The 23,094-nt window shown below is 33.1% G+C and overlaps 1 protein-coding gene across 5 annotated transcripts in view; it reads left to right on the top strand.

The window, feature by feature from the left end:
- The window catches only part of AFF1 (AF4/FMR2 family member 1), a 191,043-nt gene that overhangs the window by 109,499 nt on the left and 58,450 nt on the right, over nt 1-23,094 (top strand). For 3 of the 5 annotated variants that reach the window (XM_031944200.1, XM_023505763.2, XM_012552040.3), the window contains one exon: nt 14,850-14,891. In XM_031944200.1, coding sequence (XP_031800060.1) covers nt 14,850-14,891 — 42 coding nt within the window. Of the gene's footprint in view, nt 1-14,849; nt 14,892-20,341; nt 21,839-21,862; nt 22,151-23,094 lie in introns of those variants that run through there. The other 2 variants (XM_031944202.1, XM_031944201.1) reach the window with 2 other exon arrangements.

Raw genomic sequence — 23,094 nt, 5'->3', positions numbered from 1 at the left:
AAATATCAGTGAACTTGGGATCAGGAGAATATTTAAGAAAGATTTTACAATTTAAGTAACTGATGGGCATGGGCTCTTTTGCTTCCTTTGTAGAATGGATGATGATACTCAAAATATATACTTCATGGGATTGTTGTTGAGTCAGAAAAGAATTTAAATCTACTATGTGACAAGTACCAAAGACAGGAAATAGGAAATACCAAAATACCAAAGACAGCAAAAGCAAAAGATAGTCCTTAACTTCAAGAAGCTTACAATTTAATGGAGGAAGACAAAATACAAAATAAAGCGAAAATAAGTGAAAGAGTGGGGATGACAGAGTGTAGTCTATTGGCAGGGACAGAACGGAATTGGGATTGCAGGAACAAGTAAAGATTATTCATGATGAGGAGCTTGTGAAGGAGGAGAGTAGCAGAAGGCATTATAGTGATAGATGATGATGAAGGAGTTCAAGATGAAAGGGCATCAATTTTTTCTCTAAAATATGAGGCAAAGTTCTTTCCTTAAAGAGTAGTTCTCAGTTCCAATTGTTCAGTGATGAAGAGAGCCATCTACACCCAGAGAGAGGACTGTGGGAACTGAGTATAGACCACAACATAGCATTTTCATGCTTTCTGTTGTTGTTTGCTTGCATTTTGTTTTCTTTCTCAAAGTTTTTTTTCCTTCTTGGTCCGATTTTTCTTGTGCAGCAAGATAACTGTATAAATATACATATATTGGATTTAACATATTTTAACATATCAAACACATATTGGATTACCTGCCATTTAGGGGAGCTAAGGGAAATTTGGAATAGAAAGTTTTGCAAGGGTCAGTGTTGAAAAATTACTCATGCATATATTTTGTAAATAAAAAAACTTTAATAAAATTAAAAAAAAAAAAAAAAGAACGAAAGAAAGAATAGGTTCCTGCCTTGTAGGTTTCAAGAGGTATGAAAAGGTTTGGAACAGTCAATGTGAGGAGAGGTAGAATGAGTTGTTATGGGAGGTATAGTAGAATTACCCAACAGAAATGAAGGCCCAGTTGAGATTATGTTACATCAATTTATACTGGACCCAAATGGTGATATGATTTTCTCCATATTCATTGAGCAGTATAAGTTGAAGACATGAGGAATGGTGGTCATGATACAATATATAAGATAGTTTGATCCTAATCTGTGACATGAAGGGGTGGGGATTCAAGAGAGAAGTACAATATAGAGTTAAATTGGTTTAACAAGGGGTCAAGATGGGAAGAAGAAGAGAGAGCAACTAATGCTGGAAAGATGGCCAAGAGGTCTAGGATTTAGAGATGAAGGTGAAGAATAGAATTATACAAGGGAAGACAGGAGGAGAGGTGAAAAACTAATAGATTGACAGATAAGGAGATGTGAAAGTTTTTGAATTTGGAGAGTGAATATTTTTGAGTGATGGCAGAATCAAGGATGTGCCCTTTGTATGTACCTAAGATGGGCTGGAGGAATAGCTCACTGGAAGTGAGTAGTTAAGGAAATAAACGATTTAGGATTTTGGAGGGTATATTCAGGTTTCTTATTGGGAAGGCATGGGACAGGAAAGATTGTAAATCAGGTATTGAACTAATAAAAGAAGGATGGGGGAAATGTTATTTGAGGATCTGTAGACTACCATCTACCTTAACATCTCTTCCTGATTGCAATTTCAACACTGTTGTACCACCTAGCTACCACATTTGCCAATTTTGATGTATGTGAGATGGTATCTTAAGAGTTTCGTTATTTTGTATTGCTCTTACTTTTAGTGACTGGAAGTATTTTTCATATGGTTGTTTGGTCGTTTACATATTGGGAAATGAGTTGTAATTTTTTATAGTTGTCGGTACCCTATATCTTGGATATTAGAGTTTTTTATTAGAGAAACTTGTGATAAAGCTTTTTTTCCCCCCTCTATTAGCATTTTCCCTGTCTTATTTTAATTGAATTGATTTCTGTGCAGGAACTTTTCTATTTTATGTAATCAAAATCATTCATTTAATCACTTGTTTTCTTTTATTTTTTATCAAAAGCATTTCCCCTATCTGTAGTTGTTGACATCTTTCTTACTTCTCAGATTTGTTTATAATGTGACCTTTTTATACCTGTGACATGTATCCATATGGAGCTTAGTCCAATCTTAATATTTCTTCAGGCACCAGATGAGTTTGGAGAAGAAAATGAGGTTAGTGACTTTGCACGATGCTTCCTCACTTAAATTCAGTTGACTTTTTCCTGATGTTATGATCTTCTTTGAGAAAGGACAAACAATAATTGTAGTATATGTGATAGGTGAAATTGGTCTCTTAGATGACTTTCTACTTTTCTTTTCAAAATAGTTGTAATCCTAGTAGCTTGTGCCTTTGGATTTATCAAACATACAACAGTTCTTAATTATTCGTGAATTTCTTTTATTTAATCTATTCCCTTGATCAACTTTTTTTTCCCTCCACATTATCATATACTTATTTTTATTATTATTATTTTTTTATTTTCAAAACATATGCATGGATAATTCTTCAACATTACCCTTGCAAAACCCTGTGTTCCCATTCCCCCCTTCCCCCTCTTTCCGTACCCCATCCCCTAGACAGCAAGCAGCTCAATATATGTCAAACATACCATATACTTCTGATGATTGCCTTGTGGTATATTTTGGGATCTTGTAAAAAAAAAAGCACCCTTCCTTCCTAGTGGTTCTTAGTATTTCTTTTCAGAATCTTGATTCCCCTCTTTTTTTTTCACCTCAATTTTTGGAATAATATTTTTTAGATTTATTAAATCCCTTTTTAATTTGATTGTTTGTAACACTGAATATGCAAGTTAACATATGCAGGAACATAAATTGAGACTAGAGGATACCAAGTTTAACTCTCATTTTACAGGTGAGGAAACTGACTATGAGTCATTCCTCTCCATCTCTGATTTTTGTATACTTTTATAATTTTTATTTTATCATGATCTAACCACAAGTAATTAATTCATTCCCAGTTATTTGTCTTATTTTATTTATGTAAAAAGTGTTTAGTTTTGTTTCTTCATTTCTCTACTGGTTTTTGTAGATAATTTTAAAGGATTTTTTGATATTGAATTTAAAATATTTTTGGAGTTTAAGAATTTAAAAAAAAAAGAAAAAACTTCTTCCTATAAGTCTTACCCTCTAGCCCTTTACAGGTGGCCTTCTGAGCTCAATTTTGGGATATGAGTATATTAATAAAATACTCCATAAGCAAATTGCTTTACTCTCCTTAATTTGTCTGTAGTAGTCACACATGTACATGGATCCATTCACATTTCCTTATAAAGAAAGACTTTTCATCCCAATGAAAATAATGATTTTTTTAATAGAATTTATAATGATTAAAATTGGATTTTGATTTCCAATGATGCAAGTATAAAAAGATAAAAAACAGAACTTGTTATTTGAGGTTAATAGGAACTCCCAGTGGTAGGTGAATAATTCTTTTTGTTTGGTTTGGTTTCCCTTCGCTTTACTCTGGGAATCTGACATTGTTATGACTGAAACATATGCATAACAGAGGACATTAGTTTATGGTCATTTGGGGCAGTATACCTCACTTCCAAAAGGCCACACATTTTGTATGTATTTAAACTTTACCCACATGATGCTTGTATAAGTCAAAACTGCCTAAGGGACAGATGTTGCCAATTTCACATGTACAGAGGGAAGGCAAATATTGCTAAGCAACCATGTACTTGAGAGAGCATTTTTAGGAGTGGAGCCAGGGGAGCTAGTCATGCCTGGGAGCACTTTCAGCTTCTCATGGCTCAGTGCAAGAGAAGAGAGGAAAAGTTCTTTCCTATCAGGGATTGCACTCCAGCAGGCAGCACAAAAGACACTCACCCATTGACACTGATTAGGGTTGACAAGGGAATGTACGAAAACAGGGAATCTCTTTTGCCATGTAGGAAGGCAATAAGACATGTTCACAGAGGTAAGTGCGCCACATTGTGCAGCTGTGCTATGTGATCAGTGTTGAGCTGTGGCCTCAGGAGCAACTTGCCGGTTAGTTTAGGGTAGTTAATATAGACCATAAAACAAGGTAAAATGGGGAAAATACCTAAAAATAACATGCTTTCCCTCTTCCACCCTTTTTTCCCTTCTTCCTTTCCTACCCTTCCTCTTTTCTCTTTCTCTCTCCATTTGTCTTTTCTCTTTGGAGATGGCATCTGAAGAAGGGAGGTACATTTCTGTACCAGACACAGAACAAAAGAGCTCCCAAAGATGTAAGAATTAATGCCGAAGTATCACCTGCTCCTCCCATATTCCCTCCCTTGCATATATTTGATAGGTAATTGACAGGTGGTGTGGCTATTCCTTTTTTGGACTGCCATTAGAGACCTAAAAAAAAAGTCTTGGAGTCTCTCTCACCTCTTGAGATTTTCAGGGATGTTATTTTTATTGGGGATGAGGAGTGGCTGTAATTTTTTTTTTTTCCAGTATATTTAGGAAACTTTTTTTGATCAGCTTTATTTTAAAACATGAGCTTTAGTAATCTTTAGCAAATATTGACTACTAAAGAAAAATATAAGTTGAAATTTCTTCATTTTTAAAATTGTGATTAATCAGTTCTGATGAGGACAGGAAAAGGTAGTGGCTCTTATCTATCAGTGTGTGCAGGTTTTTCCTGGTCTTTGTTTTTCTCTGGCACTTAACTTCAAAGGAGGTTGTGTGTGGAGATTGAAGTCTCTTTTTTTTCTAGAGGGATTTAAAAAGAGAAGATTTTAGCCCCCTGGAAGATTTCCATGTGGCCCTAATTGAAAATTGCATTTATGATTGCTCAAGATGCCTTCTAGCTGTTTGAAGTTATACAATATGATTCACTATTCTGTAATACATAATTTATTTTGATAAAATAAATTAACCATTGTCAATTAGTCATTTTAAGGGGTCTGAATTTTTAGTCTTATAATTGTTTTTTTTTTTAATTGTTTTTTTTTAAAATTGATATGTTAGATCCTTCCTCCTCACAAGCGATGAGTTGTCCAAATTTCCTAAAGGTAAAAATCGATAAAATCAGTCAATAAAAAGGCATTTATTAAGTACCTACTAGGTGTCTTGCACTGTTCTGGATTCTGTGGATACAAGGTATAGAAAGAACCATTTAAAAAATATTATAGATGTTTCTGATAAATTTGAGACATACCCAAGATAATATTTTAAAATTATTGTACTATAATTGACTTTGTGGTATGAATTTACTTTATTTGTTAATAAAACAAAAATACTATTTGTTGAATATTAAGAAAAAAGCTTTATTAATGTAGTAAAACACAGTATTTGCTTATGTCAAGGCTAATTTTACCTGAAGCTAATTGCCATTTATTGCTGCTTCCTTTTTTGCAGGAAATCTGGCACTATTTCCATTAAAGAACTGAACTTTTTTTTAAGATTAAAAATTTTTTTCCATCCCTGTCTTGTCAGAGAGACTTCAAACTAACACTGTAGCAGTCTCCGTAAAGGTTTTCCCATGAGTCACATCCAGGTGTATAGAATAGGCAGGAGGGACACAGGTGCATTTGTGTCTCTATACAATTTAAATTTCCTTTGAGGGGGAGGCAGGAGATTGGTTTTATTTAACATTTTTACTCTCCTTCTAAAGAGGGGATAAAATCTACTCTTATTTCTTAGAGGTAACCTAAAATATAGGTCAGTTAACACAGAAGTTTTCAGTGAACAGGTACTCAATGGTAATAATATTAAGCTAACAGAAGCTTACCAAAATCGTTTTTTAGATAACAAATTTGTAAATGAACCCTATTATTCAGGAAAAACAGTAAATGTTTTTGCATATTTAAGTAATTTCATTAGCTCTTAAGTGTAGTACCTGGCACATAGTAGGCCCTTAATAAATTTGATGATTTCTAGAAAGTTTATATAATCAACTTAGCTAATGTCCTAATTGCCATCTAAATAAAGATCAGTTTTATCTTTGAAGGTAAGACATTAGTGTCCTAAGGAGTGTAACAAATGTTAAAGCCATTATCATATCTCAATGTTTTGTTATTTATGATAGTGACAAGATAGATATTCCAACAGATGGTACAAATATATGGTCCTGAAATATATTCCATCTTTGTCCTTTCATAAAATATGTTTTAAGACTTCTTTCTAGATATAATTTTTAACATTGGCAATATGTGGAGGTAAATGTATTAGAAGACAATGGACAGGGTGGAGCCATATTTATTTATCATCTATCATCTGTGTTTGTTATAGTATCAGTAAACCCTAGAGCATTTACTGAGCTGCCAAATCATTTCCTCAGGGTATTATATACTTCTAGCCTACCACTTTAGGGTTTGTGGTTTGTTGTTGGGTTTTTTTTTTTTGTTTTTTTTTTTTAATCAATGCTAGGAGACAACACTAGCAGACTACTCTGGGATTACTTTGAAATAAGGTCATGATAAAAATCTTTCTATCTTTCCAGACAAAGCACGGATTAAACGGTTTACTGTATACTTATGAGTTTAACTTCCTGCTCAAGAAAATGGTTCATGACTTATCTGTGGGCACTGTTTTGTCATCAGTTTATGTTAGCTTCCAGGGAAGATAGAATTAGAGTGTCTTTTGGACTTGGCACTTAAATTGGACAGATACCACATATATACAAAGAAAGAATAGTAATACACTTTATATCTCTTAATCCTATTGGATTTGAAAAATCAGTGCCCATGTGATTTGGATAAGAGAATTTACAACTAGTCCTGTTTAGTTCTCTTGTTTGTGTAGATTTGGGGGGGGTAAATAAGATCAAACTCCAATATAAAACTCTCCCAATGGTGGTATTTTATTTCAAGCTAAGTTGTGAAATTCTCTTTACAGAGTTGTTAACTCACTCTGTAAGAAGGAAAAGTAAACTTTCCCCATGGAATTACATTTTTCTTTGACCATAGACTGGAGGATAAGGCTGGAGTAGAAAGAAAAAAATCAAGAGGAAGTTGTCTGTAGAAGGAGTCTGTTGGCTTTATTTAGAACTAAATTGTTGCCCCAGCTTTTTTTTTTTTTTTTTTTTTTATTCTTTTTAGTAGTAGGGAGAGTATTATTTCCTTATTAAGGCTACTAAATCATTTCTGTGATACTCGGTGGATCTCATCTAGCCTTTCATCAAAGATGGAGTGTTCAGAATATTAGGAATTTTTTGCTTCAATTATACATGGTGAAAATTTACAGGTCTAGTTAATAACTGAAATTAACACATGGTATGTTCATAGCAAGCACTGATAAGTTTATCTGAATTTTTTGTTCAGTTGTAGTATTTTTTAGAAAGGAAAAAATCAGCAAAACTGATCAGTACTCTGAAAAAAAAATCAGAAAATTTGTACAATGTATTACACCTGTGGACTCCACCCTCCACTAAGGGGTAGGTGTCTTCTAATATTTTTTCATTTTAGTCCAGCTAGATCTTTATAATTTTTGCTGCATTTATTTATTTTGATTGTGGTGGTTCTTTCCATTTCCATTGTAGTTTATATTGTTATAGTGTGTGTGTTGTTTTCTTGAATCTACTAAATTCATTCTACATTAATTCATAAAGATTGTTCCATGCTACTCTGTATTCATACACTTTGTTTTTTATAGTCCATTATATTCATGTACCCCAATTTGTTTAGCCATTTCTGGATTGATATGCTACTATAAATATTTTGGATTGCAGGGGGGGAGCTTTTTTTTATTATTGATGGTTTCTTGGGGACATAAGTCCAGTAATGAAGTCTCAGGTTAAAACGATATAAACACTTATTGTGTGTCTAATTTATATTTTAATATATTTAACATCTACTGGTCATCCTGCCATCTAGGGGAGGGGGGGGGGGGGGGGTAAGAGGTGAAAAATTGGAACAAGAGGTTTGGCAATTGTTAATGCTGTAAAGTTACCCATGTATATATCCTGTAAATAAAAGGCTATTAAATAAAAAATAAATAAATAAAACTATATAAACAATTAATTACTTTATTTTCATAATTCCAAATTGCTTTTCAGTGTGATTGTACTACTTCACAGTTCTACCAACAATGTATTAGTGTGCCTATCTTTCCACCATCCCTTCATCAATGACTATGGCTGTGTTTGTCATTTTTCCCAATTTGTAGGTTGTGAGGTGAAATCTCAGGGTTCTTTTGATTTATATTTTTCTTATCACATAGAAACATTCTTTCCTGTAGTTGCAAATACATTGCAGTTCTTTTGAGAAATAGATGTTTATATTATTTCACCATTTATCTATTGGGAAATGGCTATTAGTTTTATATAGTTTTATTAACTTTTATATATCTTGGATATAAAAAAATTGACACAGATTACTTATCAGAAAAATTCAGCACATAGATTTTACCCTCATTTGACCATTTCCCTTTTTATTGTAGGTACAATTAATTTTAACTCTGCAGAAGCTTTTCAATTTCAAGTTATTTCAAACTTAATTATTTCATTTTTTTATCATTGCATCTTTTTCTTACTTAAGAGTATCTTTTATTCTGTAAAAAGTACATGATTTACTTCCCTTCTGATTTTTTTTTTTTTTGGTAGTATGAAGTTTTATATCAAGATTATATATCCATTTAGAATGTAATTGGGGAAAAGTAGTAAGGTGTTGATCTAAGCCTACTTACTGCTTTCCAATGTTTATAAAAATAAGGAAAAATAAAATAGAATGAGGAATTTTTTTCCTAGACAATTTGTTTTCTACTCGATCAAAAACTAGATTATTGAATTATCTTGCTTCTGATTGTTTCTCGTCTCTAGAAAATTCCATTGCCCTGTCTCTATTTTTTAACTAATACCAGGTAGGTTTGATGAGTACAGTGAAATTCAGTCTTTATCCTTTTTTTTTTTTTTTTATCCTTTCATTTCCTTGATAATTTCCAGATCTTTTGTTTGTCCAAATGAATTTTCCTATCATTTTATCAAGCTTTATAAAGCTTGTCATTGTAATAGGTAGATCATTGAACGTGTAAAATAAATTTGATAGTATTGTCATTTTTATCATGTTGATAGATTCTAGCCATGAATAGTGATTGTTCCAATTATTTTAAGTTTTTTTTTTTTTCTTTAAGGAGTATTTTGTAATTGAACATATATGAGTCTTCTGAATGCTTTGCTAGGTTGATCCCAAGGTATTTTATGCAATTTCCCTTGGTGTTATTATTGTGTTTTTTTAATTATTACATGGAAAAGCTGTTCATTTTTGTGGCTTTATTTTGTAGCCTGCATCTTTGTTGCTGATAATAATTTCAAGTTGTGCCTTTGCTGATTCACCATGATTTTATAATGAAATCATAATAGGCGAAGCAAATAAGGATATTTTGATCTTTTCTTTACCTGTTTTCATTCCAGTAATATATTTCTCCTGTTTTATTGCTGTTCTTAGCATTTTTTAGACCTATATTAAAAAATATTAAGGAGAACATCCTTGGTTCAATCCTGGAAAAAGGTTCTAGTGTATTCCTATTACATATGATACTTCCTTTTGGCTTTAGGTAAATGGTTTTTGTAATATTTTTAAAAGTGCCTTTATGCCTGTACTTTGTAGATTTTTTAGCATAAAGGATATGATCATTTGATTTGGGATGTTTTGTTTTTTAGCATAATTATGTTGATGCTTTTCCTAATGTTAAACCATCTTTTCATCCCTGATATAAAAATCTACTTGGTCATAATGAATGATCTTTTCGGGGCAATCTGTATGACAGAATTCTGTTTAAAATTTTAAGATCTTTCTGATATTCTGTTAGTTGCTAAAGTGTTCCTTTTATCTTTTAATATTAGCATTTTTGTGAGCACATAATGCATAGGCATAATGTGATCTGATTATTTTTATTTTTGGCTGTGACTTCATCTTGTTTATTTGCTATTTTACTGATTTGGTTTTCTAAAAAAAAAAAAAATCAGATTAGCTATGGTATAGGTTTATCAATTTTATTAGTCTTTTCAAAGAACCAAATATTAGTTTGATCATTTCTTTGATGTCTCTGCACCCCCTCCCATTTATCTATTTCCTTTCTAATTTTTAATATCTCTTGTTTGCATATTTCAGGATTATTCATTTGTTAGTGTTCTAATTTTTAAAACTGTACTTTCAATCCATTAAGCTACATTTCCTAATTTGTTGACACATATTTGTAAGAATGTGATTTTTCCCTTATCTCACTCCTTAGGATTGCTTTCATTGTATTATTTATTAAGTCTGTACTTGAATCTTTATCTTTTGTTTTTGATCCCTGAACCAATGACAATTAAAAATTGCCTAGTGGTTTGTAAAGGACATATTAACTCTTTATGTTTTTTTACATTTGTTTGGAATAGCTTTGTGGTCTTATACTTTTTGTAAAAATACCTTTTGATACTGAAAAATACATTCTTTTTTTGCTTTCCCATTTGTTCTGTTTCATATTTTCCCTTTTGTTTGTTTTTCTTTCAAAACTGATAACCAGACAATATGATTTCCATTCGGTATTGTGTTAACTCTCTTGTAGCTTAGATGTTTCCTTTGTGAATTTGGATGCTAAGGCATTTAGGAGCAAATAAGTAATTATTACTGACACTAGTTTATTCTCTGCATTTTCTTTCAGCATAATATTGTTTCCTTGTTTATTTTGTTGCCATTATTTTGCTATGTGGAAATCCCCCCTCCCCATTCCCTCATTTTTATTTTTGTTAATCTTTGATTTTTAATATGTTTTTTGTAAGCAAACAGATTGTAGAGTTTTGTTTCTTTATTCAGTTTTTCTTTTTTCATTTTATTCAATTGTTTAATCCCCTCACATTTAAAGTTATACAAGATTTGTCTTTTCCTCCATTTATCTCTGTTATTGGTGTTTATTTCCCCCAAGTTATTATTTTTGTCTTCAGCTGTAAACACCATAACATTTGTTCAGTTATTTTTCCTTAATAGCGACCTGTTTCCCTCCCTTTTCCTGATCCCTGATCCTTTTTACCCTTATTCCTTTAGAATTTTGCTAGAGGTTCCCCTTCTCTTTCCCTTCAATTAGTCCTATTCATTTGTTTTTTAATTTTTTTTTTTTTTTTTTTTTTTTGGTGCCCATTACCTAAAAGGATTATGTTACTACTCTCTTCATTTATCCATCATCTTTTACTGTCTCTTTTAAACTAATTCTCTAATTTTTTGGTCTCTCTATCTTCTTTTGAATTCCTTGTACATTCAGAGCTTACAAAGTATCCATTCCAGGCTCTAGGCAGTTTCTTCATCTACTTTGTGAGTTTGTCTTGTGAATTCCTTTTTTCCTTTATGCCTTACTCCAAAACAGTACAAGTATTATTACAAAGGCCATTATCTCATGGTAAAGCTCCTCCCAGAATTCCTCTGATTATGCAGCCTACTACTGATTTATACCTTCTGGTTATTGTTTTTCTTGTCTCTGAATCTCTTCTTTTTTTTTTTTTTTTTTTTTTTTTAAATTTAATAGCCTTTTATTTACAGGATATATACATGGGTAACTTTACAGCATTAACAATTGCCAAACCTCTTGTTCCAATTTTTCACCTCTTACCCCCCCCCCACCCCTCCCCTAGATGTCAGGATGACTAGTAGATGTTAAATATATTAAAATATAACTTAGATACACAATAAGTATACATGACCAAAACATTATTTTGCTGTACAAAAAGAATCAGACTCTGAATTATTGTACAATTAGCTTGTGAATGAAATCAAAAATGCAGGTGTGCATAAATATAGGGATTGGGAATTCAATGTAATGGTTTTTAGTCATCTCCCAGAGTTCTTTTTCTGGGTATAGCTAGTTCAGTTCATTACTGCTCCATTAGAAATGATTTGGTTGATCTCGTTGCTGAGGATGGCCTGATCCATCAGAACTGGTCATCATCTAGTATTGTTGTTGAAGTATATAATGATCTCCTGGTCCTGCTCATTTCACTCAGCATCTGAATCTCTTCTTTTTATCCATGTTCTTTCCACAACTATAAGTTAAAAACAAATGTGGTCTCTGCCCTCTGAGATATTACATTCTGCTGGAGGAAAACAACATAGAAATGGGAGCTGAAAATCAGAATAGCAGGTGGGGAAAAGAAGCTGAAAATTAGGAAGAGAATAAAGAAGTAAGCTTGAATGCCTTGAGCACCTCCTCAAAGGTGGCTCATCTAGACTGAGAAAACCCAGTGGCATCTTTCTCAGAGCATCTCACTTCCAAGTGAGAAGGCTGCTGGGAGATAGATAATTCTAGAAAGGTGTATTTATATTCATGTGATTGAAATATGGTTTCAGAGGTAAAGTTCTTAATCTGGGATCTGTGAAGAACCCTTGTTCTGGAGTTAAGTGTAACAAGGAAGCCTAGAATCACAAATGTGATAATTTCTGTGCCTCTTGATTATGATCCCAGTTCTGATACTGATTTGCTTTGATCTATCTCAGCCTACACATGAGTACAATTAGTTCTTGCACATGAGTTGTCTTATCTGTAAGAAGATCTGAAAGGACCTTAGAAAATCATCTTGTCTAACCTCCTCTATTGGTGAAGAAACTGAGGAGTAGAAGCATTAAAAAAGATCATTGGATTTGTAGACTAACTTTGCTACCTTGTGGGTGGGGGGTAGGGGGTGAGGGGTGGGGAGTGGGAGTAGCTTTGTAGTCAGAAAGTCAGATGATTTGGGATTGGGAAGGATTTACATACTCAGGAAGGGAAAGCAAGCCATTGAGACTTCTCATTTGAAAAGTTTATCATGTTTATCCTGACTGGAAAAAGAGAATGGGGATAAGGGCCATGTTCATTATTAGACATACATGAAGGAGTATTTTATAAGGGGAGAGAAGAAGGGTGTTATTTCATTGAGCAACAGCCTTGAGTGGGTGGTAAAGTGTAATTTCAAGCATAAGTAAGAAGGAAGATTAACTTTGGAAAGAAAGACCTGAGAGAGAAATAAGATCTTGAATAAAGATTCAGAACTCTGAGGTAGAGAAAAGGAGAGTTCATTATTTAAATATCCTTTTTGAAAAACAATGCAAAAAGCCAACCAGGTCTTCCCCTGGCCCTCTCCATCCTATGAAATCAGATACTTCCATCTCTGGTGGAGTCTAAAAAGATGGTCTTAAGAGTCTAACATATATGAATTAAATTAAATCAGCCACATTGTATACAATAGAAAGAACATTGATTTTATAATCAGATACTTGGCTTCATATCCCATCACTTCTTTATGCTCTTTGTAGACAATCCCTCCACTTCTTGAATTTCAGTTCTACCTAGGCTACTCTCATCCCCACCCCCAACAGAAGTTATTTTGATATTTTATCTTATCTAGTCTTTCCCTCCCAGATTGATTTTTTTTTGATTAAGCAAGCTACCTTTTTGATTATTACCTAATCTGGAACCACCGAATGGGTGTTGCCTCATAAACTTGGGAAAAACTTTAGGTTACAAAGGCTCTTGTTGTATACAGGGACCATAGAGGTGACGGATCAGTCATTCTAATCAGTTTTGCCATTGGATTCCTATGACTAAGTTTACTTGCAAACCAAGACATCGCTCTTGTGATATCATTGGTCCTTTTTAAAATTTATACATTTGTGTAAATGTTGTAAGGTGATCATTGATATAATGATTATTGGCATAGTAACTTATGCATGTAATTTATAAATAAGAAAATTCAGTACTTTTATACACATATATGCTATGTGTGTGTAAGGGTATATGTTGATGTACTTATGCATACGTGTAGATGTGGGTGTGTACACACACACCCTGAGAGGTTCAGGATCAAAAAGTTTAGAGATTGCTTTTGTTTTCCTGTCTGTTACTAGTGACCACAAAAACCATCAGAGACATTCAGAGTAAGAAAAAGCAAAAAAGGGGGGTGGGGGGATTACCATTTCAGGAAAGGGCATCTCCCATCTGACAAGGTGCAAAACACAAGATTAAATACCCTGAATGCAAAAGATCCACCCCTGCCTGGCCTTTTCTCTCATTGTTTGGGAGAGTTAGAGCTTACATTCTAATTTTGGAAATCTTAGAAATCTAACCCAGATATAAAAGAAGAATAAATTATCTTTAAAAGAGGTACTTAAATGCTAATTAAGAGGTGATGGGAAACTGGAGTGGGACAAAATACCTGCAACTTTTTAGCTATAGTTCTATTTGTTACAATAAAGTCTCAAGTCACAATTAATATATAGTTTTTAAGGCTATATTCCCAGGAGAGTGTCTTCACTCAGTTAATTCCACACATTTTATATAGTTGGCTTTTCCACACATCTTTTGAATATATTGCAAATATCTAATCAGATTTAGTTAGTAACATCTTGTACAGCTAACCAGTGGAGAGGGAATTTAAATACTTAATAAAATTATGATACAGATTATTGACGTGCTGAAAGTAGAACAAATGAAAAATAAACTTCATTTATTCACAATGCAATTTTGGCATTCCATCTCACATTTAAAAGGTTACGGAGTCCTGCTCTGGATAACAGTTGGAATGCCCTTGAAAGTAACCTCAGTATGAGTGATTCCAATGCTAAGGGAGTTAAATTGTTGACACTTTCTGGCTACATTTAATTTAGCAATTTTCCTTGAGTTTGTATACATTTGTATACATGGTTGTTTCTTAAGTTAGAAAAAATCATGAATAGAAATTAAAGATACTGCCTTATTCTTTTGTATTGGTTCAAGTGTGAACCTTTGGGAATTATTTTTCCTTATCTAAATGAAGATTAAGATATTTGGGTATTTGGGTATTGTGTTTCAGTGGAGCCTTGAGCTAAGAGAAAATTGCTGCTTGTGTTCTACTAGCTTATCTTAACATTCCAATGAGTACTCCTCTTATGCCTTTTTTCCTTTTTTTTTTTAAACATTTTGCAGGCCTTCCCAAATGAAGTGCACTGTGTTGAAGAAATATTAAAGGTGAGTCATTTGATAATGCCTTTTATTGTTTCTGTTTCAATTTAAGTAGATAGAACATTTTCTATTTTATTTAATTGGTAATATTCTAAAGATTTACAGTTAAGTGTCCCTTTGATTTAGTATTTGCTTATAGCAGTTCCCCTCAGCTTCCAGGAAAACAAGGGTAAAATCAACTCAAGTTTTGTTCAGAAATACATTATTTTCTTGGTTTAAAATAGAGGCTGGACTTTAATGTTCATAACAACTTTGAAGTGACTGTATTTGTTGAACTTTAGTCTTAAGTCAAGTGGATATAGCACAAGGCCTGAAGTCAAGAAGGCCTGAATTCAAATTAGACCTCACACACTTACCAGCTGTGTGATCCTGGAAAAGTCATTTAACCTGCAAAAGTTTGCCTCGGTTTCTTCCTTTGTAAATTGAGCTGGAGAAGGAAAAGGTGAACTATTCCAGTATTTCTACCAAAAAACAAAACAAAACAAACAAACAAACAACATGGGATTCCTCAGAGTTGAACCCAACTGAAACAGTAAGTGAATCCAAATGTTCTTTGAATAGCATTGTAAGAACTTGCATCCTAGGAAATAAGGTCCCTGTGTTATACATCATGACAATGTATAAATTGTATAAATACCAAGCTTTGTTTAATTCAAACTCAAATGGGTTTTTTAAAACACTATTTAGTGTAGTCTGTGTTTTGGAATGACTGATTCATATTACTTTAAGGAAAAAATGAGGACATTGTCATTTTAGACTATCATCATCATGGGTATATATTTTAAATTATTTTAGCTTTTTTAGACAGCTTTGGAAAAGATCTCAGATTTCTTGGTTCAAACCTCATTTTACTGATGAAGAATCTTTCTTGGTTTATGAATATGAAAATAGTCAAAGGCATAAGCAACAAAATCATATTCATGCTCCCTAAAGTCTGGTAGGAAGAGTAGACAAGTAAGGAATTCTGACTTGTCCACATACTTCCACTGCCTTCTCTTTCTCACTGTTGGGAATCTAGTTAAATTAGTGGTATGAAGAAGAATGCTACAGTGGATAGAACACTGGCTTTGGAGTAATTCAGATGTGATCTCATATTTACTAGTTGTGTGACCCTGGGAAATCAACCTGGTTTGCCTCTCCCCCAAAAGTCTTCCCACCCCCCAAAACCAAAAAATTATTAGTGTTTTTTTTTTTTTTTTTTTAACTTAACAGTTTTGTAGAGTTGCTTGGAACACTGAGACCAGAAACGATATGTCATAATTACATTTGTGTTTCTGGGCAGGACTTGAACCCAGGACTCAGTGATGACAAGGCTAAGTTTATTTCTCAGAATGAAATAAAAGCCTTTTAAATGAGAACTGAAATTTTATCCTAAAGTCTTATTTGTACAACTCAAGTAACAATTATGGTACTTTCCCTATTTAGTTAACAGTTTTTTGGGGTTTTTTTTTTTTCAGTCTTTCTGTTTTCTTGCAATATGATTGGACGGTGTCCTTTATACAGTTTATATGGAGCATAGAGGTAGAAAAGAGAAAGGGAACATTGAAAGTAAATATGAACTTTGATTCAAAGGCTACCAGCATTGTTTCCTGGTCCTTCCTCCCTCCATGCCCTCCTTCCCTCCCTTCCTTTATCCCTTTTTTTCTTCTTCCCTCTCATCTCTCCCTACTTTTCTTTCTTTCCTTCCTTCCTTCCTCCCTTCCTCCCCTCCCTTTAATTTTTACACATTTTTTTTGAGCTTCAAATTTTCTCCCTTATGAAAAATGTCATCTGAATCCAGAGAGAGAATTGCAGAGACTGAATGTGGATCAAAACATAGCATCTTCACCTTTGTATTTATTTTTTGTTTTGTTTGCTTTTTTCTCTTGGTTTTTTCCCTTTTAGTCTGATTTTTCTTGCACAGCATGACAAATATAGAAATAAGTTTATAAGGATTGTATATGTTTAATGTGGAGATAAGGCAAGTAGGGAGAAAAAAAATTTAGAACACAAGCTCTTATAGGAACTTAATGTTGAAAATTCTTTGCATATGTTTGGGAAACCAAAATATAATTGAGGAAAAAAAGGATGAAAAAAAAAAAATTCTCCTTCCCTTCTATTCCCTTACCTTTTCATTGAGAAGGCAAGCCAAAACACAGACTTAATGACCTGAAGGACTTTGAAATGCTCAGTGGTGTGCTATTTAACTTAGTGAATATCCATTGTATATTTCTAAGAAAACAAATGTAACTAAAGTTTTTTTTTCTGTTGTTCAAACTGCTTGTCATAGATAATGGAGAGGAAATTCCTGCTCTATTATTTACTGGTCTAGCTAATTTCTGAAGTCCCTTCTAACACTGAGATTCCATGAATCCATGAAATGTATGGAGAAAAAAAAAAAAAAGAAATGTGCTAGAGAAGCAAAGTAACTCAAAATATTTAAATGAAAAATGCGATTTTTAAAGTGATATTTGTATGAAAACATACACTGATATGTTATTCATCTTTTTATTATATATAATTTGAAAAATAAAATGAAAAATATATATCTGTAATTAAGATTTTCTTCATAGAAAATTTTTTTAGGAAACAAATGTCAGTAGCTTAGAAAAATAAATGATTTTTAAAATTTATAACTGTCAAAGAGAATTACTAACAATGTTCATTAATTACTCATTTGTTTCATTTATTTCTTCCTTTGTAGTTTTGAAAAATAATCTGATATATCATACTATAAATTGGTTTCTAATGAAATATGTCCATTACATTTTTTTCATAAAGAAGTTTGTTGTAGCACTGTCTAGAGTGACATAGATTTGACACATTCTCTGCATTTGCAAAAGTTTTTGTAAAGTGTTCCAAAAGTTTCAAATGAAGTTTTAAGATTTATTAGTTTAATTCAGTATGCTTCCAGGACAGGAATCCTTTTCTCTTTGGAACAATAATCCAATACCTGCCTCTCTGCAATTCAGACAAGTTTTTCTTTAAAATGTATTGAGAGAACAACCTCAGTATTTAATTGACTTAGGGAACTAAATGGCTTTTACCATTAATTCCTGGTCACTTGAGTGCAATATAGGCATGAGTAACTCTAACCCTGTCTGATGCCTGCCTCTTAGAAAACAGTGGGCAAACTGGACACAAGGGAGGTTTCCTCGGAATAAACTGAGGTAATAATGCTTTTCCTTGTTAAATAACCTCTTTCCGCTAAGTCAATCTCCTTTTGTTAATTTGTTAATTATAAATTTTTCATTTCATTTCAGGTCTGGCTTGATCGAGACCCAACACAAGAAAGTCCCTTTCTATTTACTCAGTTATATTTACCATCTTAAGTTTCTCTTGACTCTTGTGTTTGTATTTCAGAGTTTCTAATCATCTCTGATTTTTTTTTTAAATCAGGAATGCTTGGAAGTCATCTGTTTCATGCAAGGTCCCTTTTTTCCCCCTTTAAACTGTACTCAAGTCTGGCAAGTGCTATTCTTGATTTTACATTTTGCCACTTCAAATATCATAATTATAAGGTCTGCTTTCTTTGATAATAGCACCTGTCAGGTTTTCTGTGACCCTCCTATGTTACTGGTTATTCAAACTCAATTCCATTTACAGTAGTTTTTCTTTGACCTGGAAATTCTGGATATTTTGGCTATGATGTCCCTGGGATTTTTCATTTCCGAGTTTCTTTCAGAAGGTGATTGATTGATGGATTCTCATCATCATGCTGCTAATATGAACTTCAATTGACACCATCTCTTTCAGCCTCCTTTCCTTTCTGATTGTAGCCTGTAGGGTGGTGTACCAGACTCCTCCAAATGGTTTTCTTTGTAGAAAGCAGAAGTGGGACTTTGAGTTCATTTGACCCTGAATCTGCTGCTCTGCCTGATTTCAGCACCATAGAAAAAGATGTCCCTTATGGTATCCTCTACCACTTTTCCTATCTCCTTTTGTGTGTTTTCCCATATTAGATTGTAAGCTTCTTGAGCAGTGACTCTCTTTCTTTTTATTAATTATATTAACCTCAGTGCTTAGTACAGTTCTTGGCAGAAAGTGAATTTCTTAATAAATGTTGATTGGATTAGATTGGATTCTTGCTATTTTCACTTTTCCCTTCTAGTTCTAAATAGATTTGGGCAGTTGTGTTTATTATTTATTAGAATGTGGTTTCTAATATTTGTGAGGTTTTTTTGTTTCTGTTTTTTTTTGTTACATTTCTCCAGTATTGTGATGATTCTTAGATTAACTTCCTTTGCCCTTTTTCTAAAATGCTAAGGGAGTTTCCCTTTCTCTTTTTAGACTTGATTTTGTCTATTTCTTTTTGGCTTATGGATTCATTGATTTCTCATTTTTCAATGATAATTTTTCAGGTTGTTTGCTTTTTGGTCTTAGGTTTAGCACCTTCTATACTAAGCTGCACATCTTTCTAAGTTTCCTGCAAAACTTGAATTTCATTTACAATATTCATATTTTAATCTTATGTTTTGTTTCTTACCAGGGATTCCTGGAGTCTTTATGACCAAGCAGTTGTGTTTTTCTTTTTCATTTGTGTCTTGGATATACTTGCACCCATAAAAATTTTATCATCTTCCATTTATTTTTTTCCAGCCATATGTCCTAATTTGGGACTTTGTATCAGGTCAGCATCAGACCCTGTCCACTTCTACACTTTTAAATGGAATGATGTGGGCCCTATTTGGGGCTGATTTGATTTGAGGGAAGGGGAGAGATTTTGTTGCTGGTTTTCATGCCACTGATTTCTGGGCTTACAGTGGCATTGGGTTTTGGTCCTTTCTGTATCCTTTCACTACAAATTCTTCATTCTTTAGGACCTTCAGGTGTGATTTAAGTCAATATGCTATAAATTTCAGAATGCTTATGTTCTCTGTATGAGCTTTGGTGGTTCTCTGCCTCATTTTTGGATTAAGATTATTAGCAGACATTCAGCTTCCCTTGAGATTCCTCATTAGAAAATTCCAATATTGTGTTCCCTGATAATACAGCACCATTGGCTTTGGGTGCTGGAACCTTAGTCATTCAATTAGAAGGTGTAGTCAGGACCTGAATTCAGTCTTCTGACCTTAATCCACTGTGCCCAACAGCTTATTTGGGTCTGGATGTGGTTGTGAAGGGACTATAGAGACAGTGTGAAGTATTCCTATTCAGATGTAGCCAACGCATTGATTCATTTGGCTTGATTATAATTATAAAGGAAACATCTATTTGGGAGAGATTCAGGAGGGAAGTTTTTGGAAACTGATAAAAGATAGTGGGAAATAATAAAAAAAATCATCAATACAATAAAGAAAATAATTATAAAGGACAATTAGAAACCATAGATGTCATATGACAGAGATGAAGCAACATGGTATAGTAGATAGAACATCAGGTCTTGAGTCAGGAAAACTAATCTTCTTGAGTTTAAATCCTTTTATTTTTGTTTGTTTTTTCTTTTTCTTCTTTCTTTTGTTTTTGTTTTTGTTTGTTTGTTTTTTGTGTTCAAATCCTGCCTCAGGTATATATTAACTGTCTGACTCTGGCAAGTTCCTTGTCTGTAAAATGAGTTGGCAAATGGCAAATCATTCTAGTGTCTTTGCCAAGAGAACTCCTCAAAAATGGTGTCACAAAGAGTCAGACCTGACTGAAATGACCTAATATCAACAGAGATATTAGGGGAAAACATATCTTATTCTTTAGTCCTATAAGACATTAGATAAGTAGTGAATTTGTAAAATGGAAGCAGTTGGGTTCTTTTTTGAATTTTATTTTTCTCCCATATGAAACAATCAAGATGGACTGAATCTCTAAATATACTTCCAATTCTAAATCTGTTATCTTTTGGAATAAAACTACTTCTGTTAATAACAATTCACATTATATAGAACTTGGTAAACACAAAGTTTTTTCTTCTTAATAACATCATGAGGTAATGTTGTCCTTATTTCATAGTTGAGGAAAATTGATGCTCGGTAGTGTGAAATGACTCGCTCATGATGACAGTTAACAATTCTTAGGTTTCCTACAAGGACCTCTTGAGTGTTGTTAAAGCCAGTAAATACTATTCTCTACCTTAGCATTATCTCTTCTGATCTTGGCCCTGTGGCCAGAATACTAATTTTTTTTAAACAAATTTCTATTGATCATCTTTATTTTAATATCACAAAATTTTCTGTTTCTCCATTTTCAGCTCATAATAATACTGTTCTATATAGATTAAAATATTATTCAGAGTTGCAGAGCCTCAGCATGTCCAGTGTCTGAATTTTATTCTGCTAGCAGAATTACCTTATTAGTGTGTCAATTAATCCTACCTCTTTCATGGGATAATATTATAAGGTGCTAAAACGCAGTATAATTTCTGGCTAGGTTGGGAAATTACTCATTTCCTGACTTAGGAAGCTTGCTGCCACCTTGATCTTGCTCCTATCTACACTCTTAACTCCTCTTCTTTTAGAATGACTTGCCATAGACATTCTTGCTACTGTTCAAATCAGCTACTGACTGATATCATCAAGCATCATAGAGAGAAAAAGATTTCTTAGATGCATTATTTTTCATACATTGGCAGAAAAACTCCTCATTCCTTTGTCCCTGTGATTCAGTCTTGTCATCTGTTCTATACACTCTCCCAACTATTTCTTTATTTTTTTCTTATCTTTGCCCTATCCATGTACAGTTCATGTTTTTCTCCTTTCTATCTTCTGATTCTAATTTAAATTTGATGCTTCCATAAGACATTGGTCACTGACCTTATACTTCAGGACTTGGTCCTTTTTCTCTGATACACTGAAATAGGAAGAAGTGTAATACAGCTATACTGATTCTCATTACTACTTCCAGAATTCATACCACATAGCTGCCGTCACTTAGCAACTTCTCTCAATCTGAGGTTCTTAGAATTATGGATTTAGAGTTTGAAGAATATGTGTGTAAAAGATATGTGTCCTTAAAGGATATGTGGCCCAACCTCTTTATTTTTATAGGTGAGGGCATTTTATTTCAAATCCAGGGCTCTTTCTACTGATTAATTTCATTTCTCTATATTCTTTGATCTTGGTCAGGATTTATTACTGTAATATTTGTGAACTGTTTTTTATGCTCATTTTAAGTTTTTTCAATCAGCAGAAATGTCTCCTCACATTTATGCCTTAATCTCCCACCCCCTCCCCCCAACTCCTCCACTTGAGAAAACCTGCGACAAAGCTGAATTGTCAATCAAAACATTTCTACATTGATCATGTCCAAAAAAATGTGGCTTATTCTGCATTTGGAGTGTTTAATCTTTCTATCAAGAGGTAAGTAGCTTATGTCATCACTCTTCCTCCAGAAAAACAGATAGGGCATTATGCTAAAAGCAATTCTTGATTTTATTTATTTATTTATTTTTTAGAATAGTTTTCCTTTGCTATGTTGCTCTCATTGTATATTATTCTTCTGACTCTTATTTGCTTCACTTGTCATCAGATAATATGTCTTTCCAGGTTTCTCTGAAATCATTCCATTCATCATTTCTTATAACAAAATAGTATTCTGTCACTTTTATATATGTTCATCCATTCCCCAATTGATGGATATCCCTCCTCAGATTCCCATTCTCTGTCATCTCAAAAGAGCTATAAACACCTTTGTATATCTTTAGACTCGGTTTTACTTAGAGCTAATCCTACTTCTATATAGTCTCTTTCTCTTTTCTTTCTTGTTTCCTTGTGGAATGAAATGTATTTCTGTACCCAACCCTGCATACACATATGTGTGTGTATTCCTTTTTTTGACCAATTTAGATGAAAGTGAAGTTGAATTATCAATATTATCCTACCCCCATTTGTTCCATGTATACATATCTACTTGTGAGCCCTAATTCTGTGAGATTTTCCCTCCTAATTTTGTATTCTTCCTTTTTCTTTCCATTATTCTTTTTAAGATCATCAATACATAACAGAAACACTCTTAGTCCAGTCTTGTCTAATTTGACTCACAATATGAACCCTGATGATAGAGAACATGTCACCCCCTCTATTAGCACATAAGGTGTTATCTTTCTTTAGTTATTTAATCTTGTTTACTGTTTTATTATGTTTCTCTTAACTCCTTGTTTTGGACTTCAGAATTTCTCTGTAGCTTTGGTTTTTTCTTCAGGAATATTTTTGGGAAAAACAAAAAAGGAATATTTTGAGTCCTCTTTCATTAAAATGTCTCCCTGCAGCATTACATTCATATTTTATTGGATAGGTTATTCCTA

Source organism: Sarcophilus harrisii, chromosome 6 (genome assembly GCF_902635505.1).
Source record: "Sarcophilus harrisii chromosome 6, mSarHar1.11, whole genome shotgun sequence".
Lineage (NCBI taxonomy): Eukaryota > Metazoa > Chordata > Mammalia > Dasyuromorphia > Dasyuridae > Sarcophilus > Sarcophilus harrisii.
The sequence above is the reverse complement of the archived record's forward strand: the minus strand, read 5'-3'. Positions and strand labels throughout refer to the sequence as shown.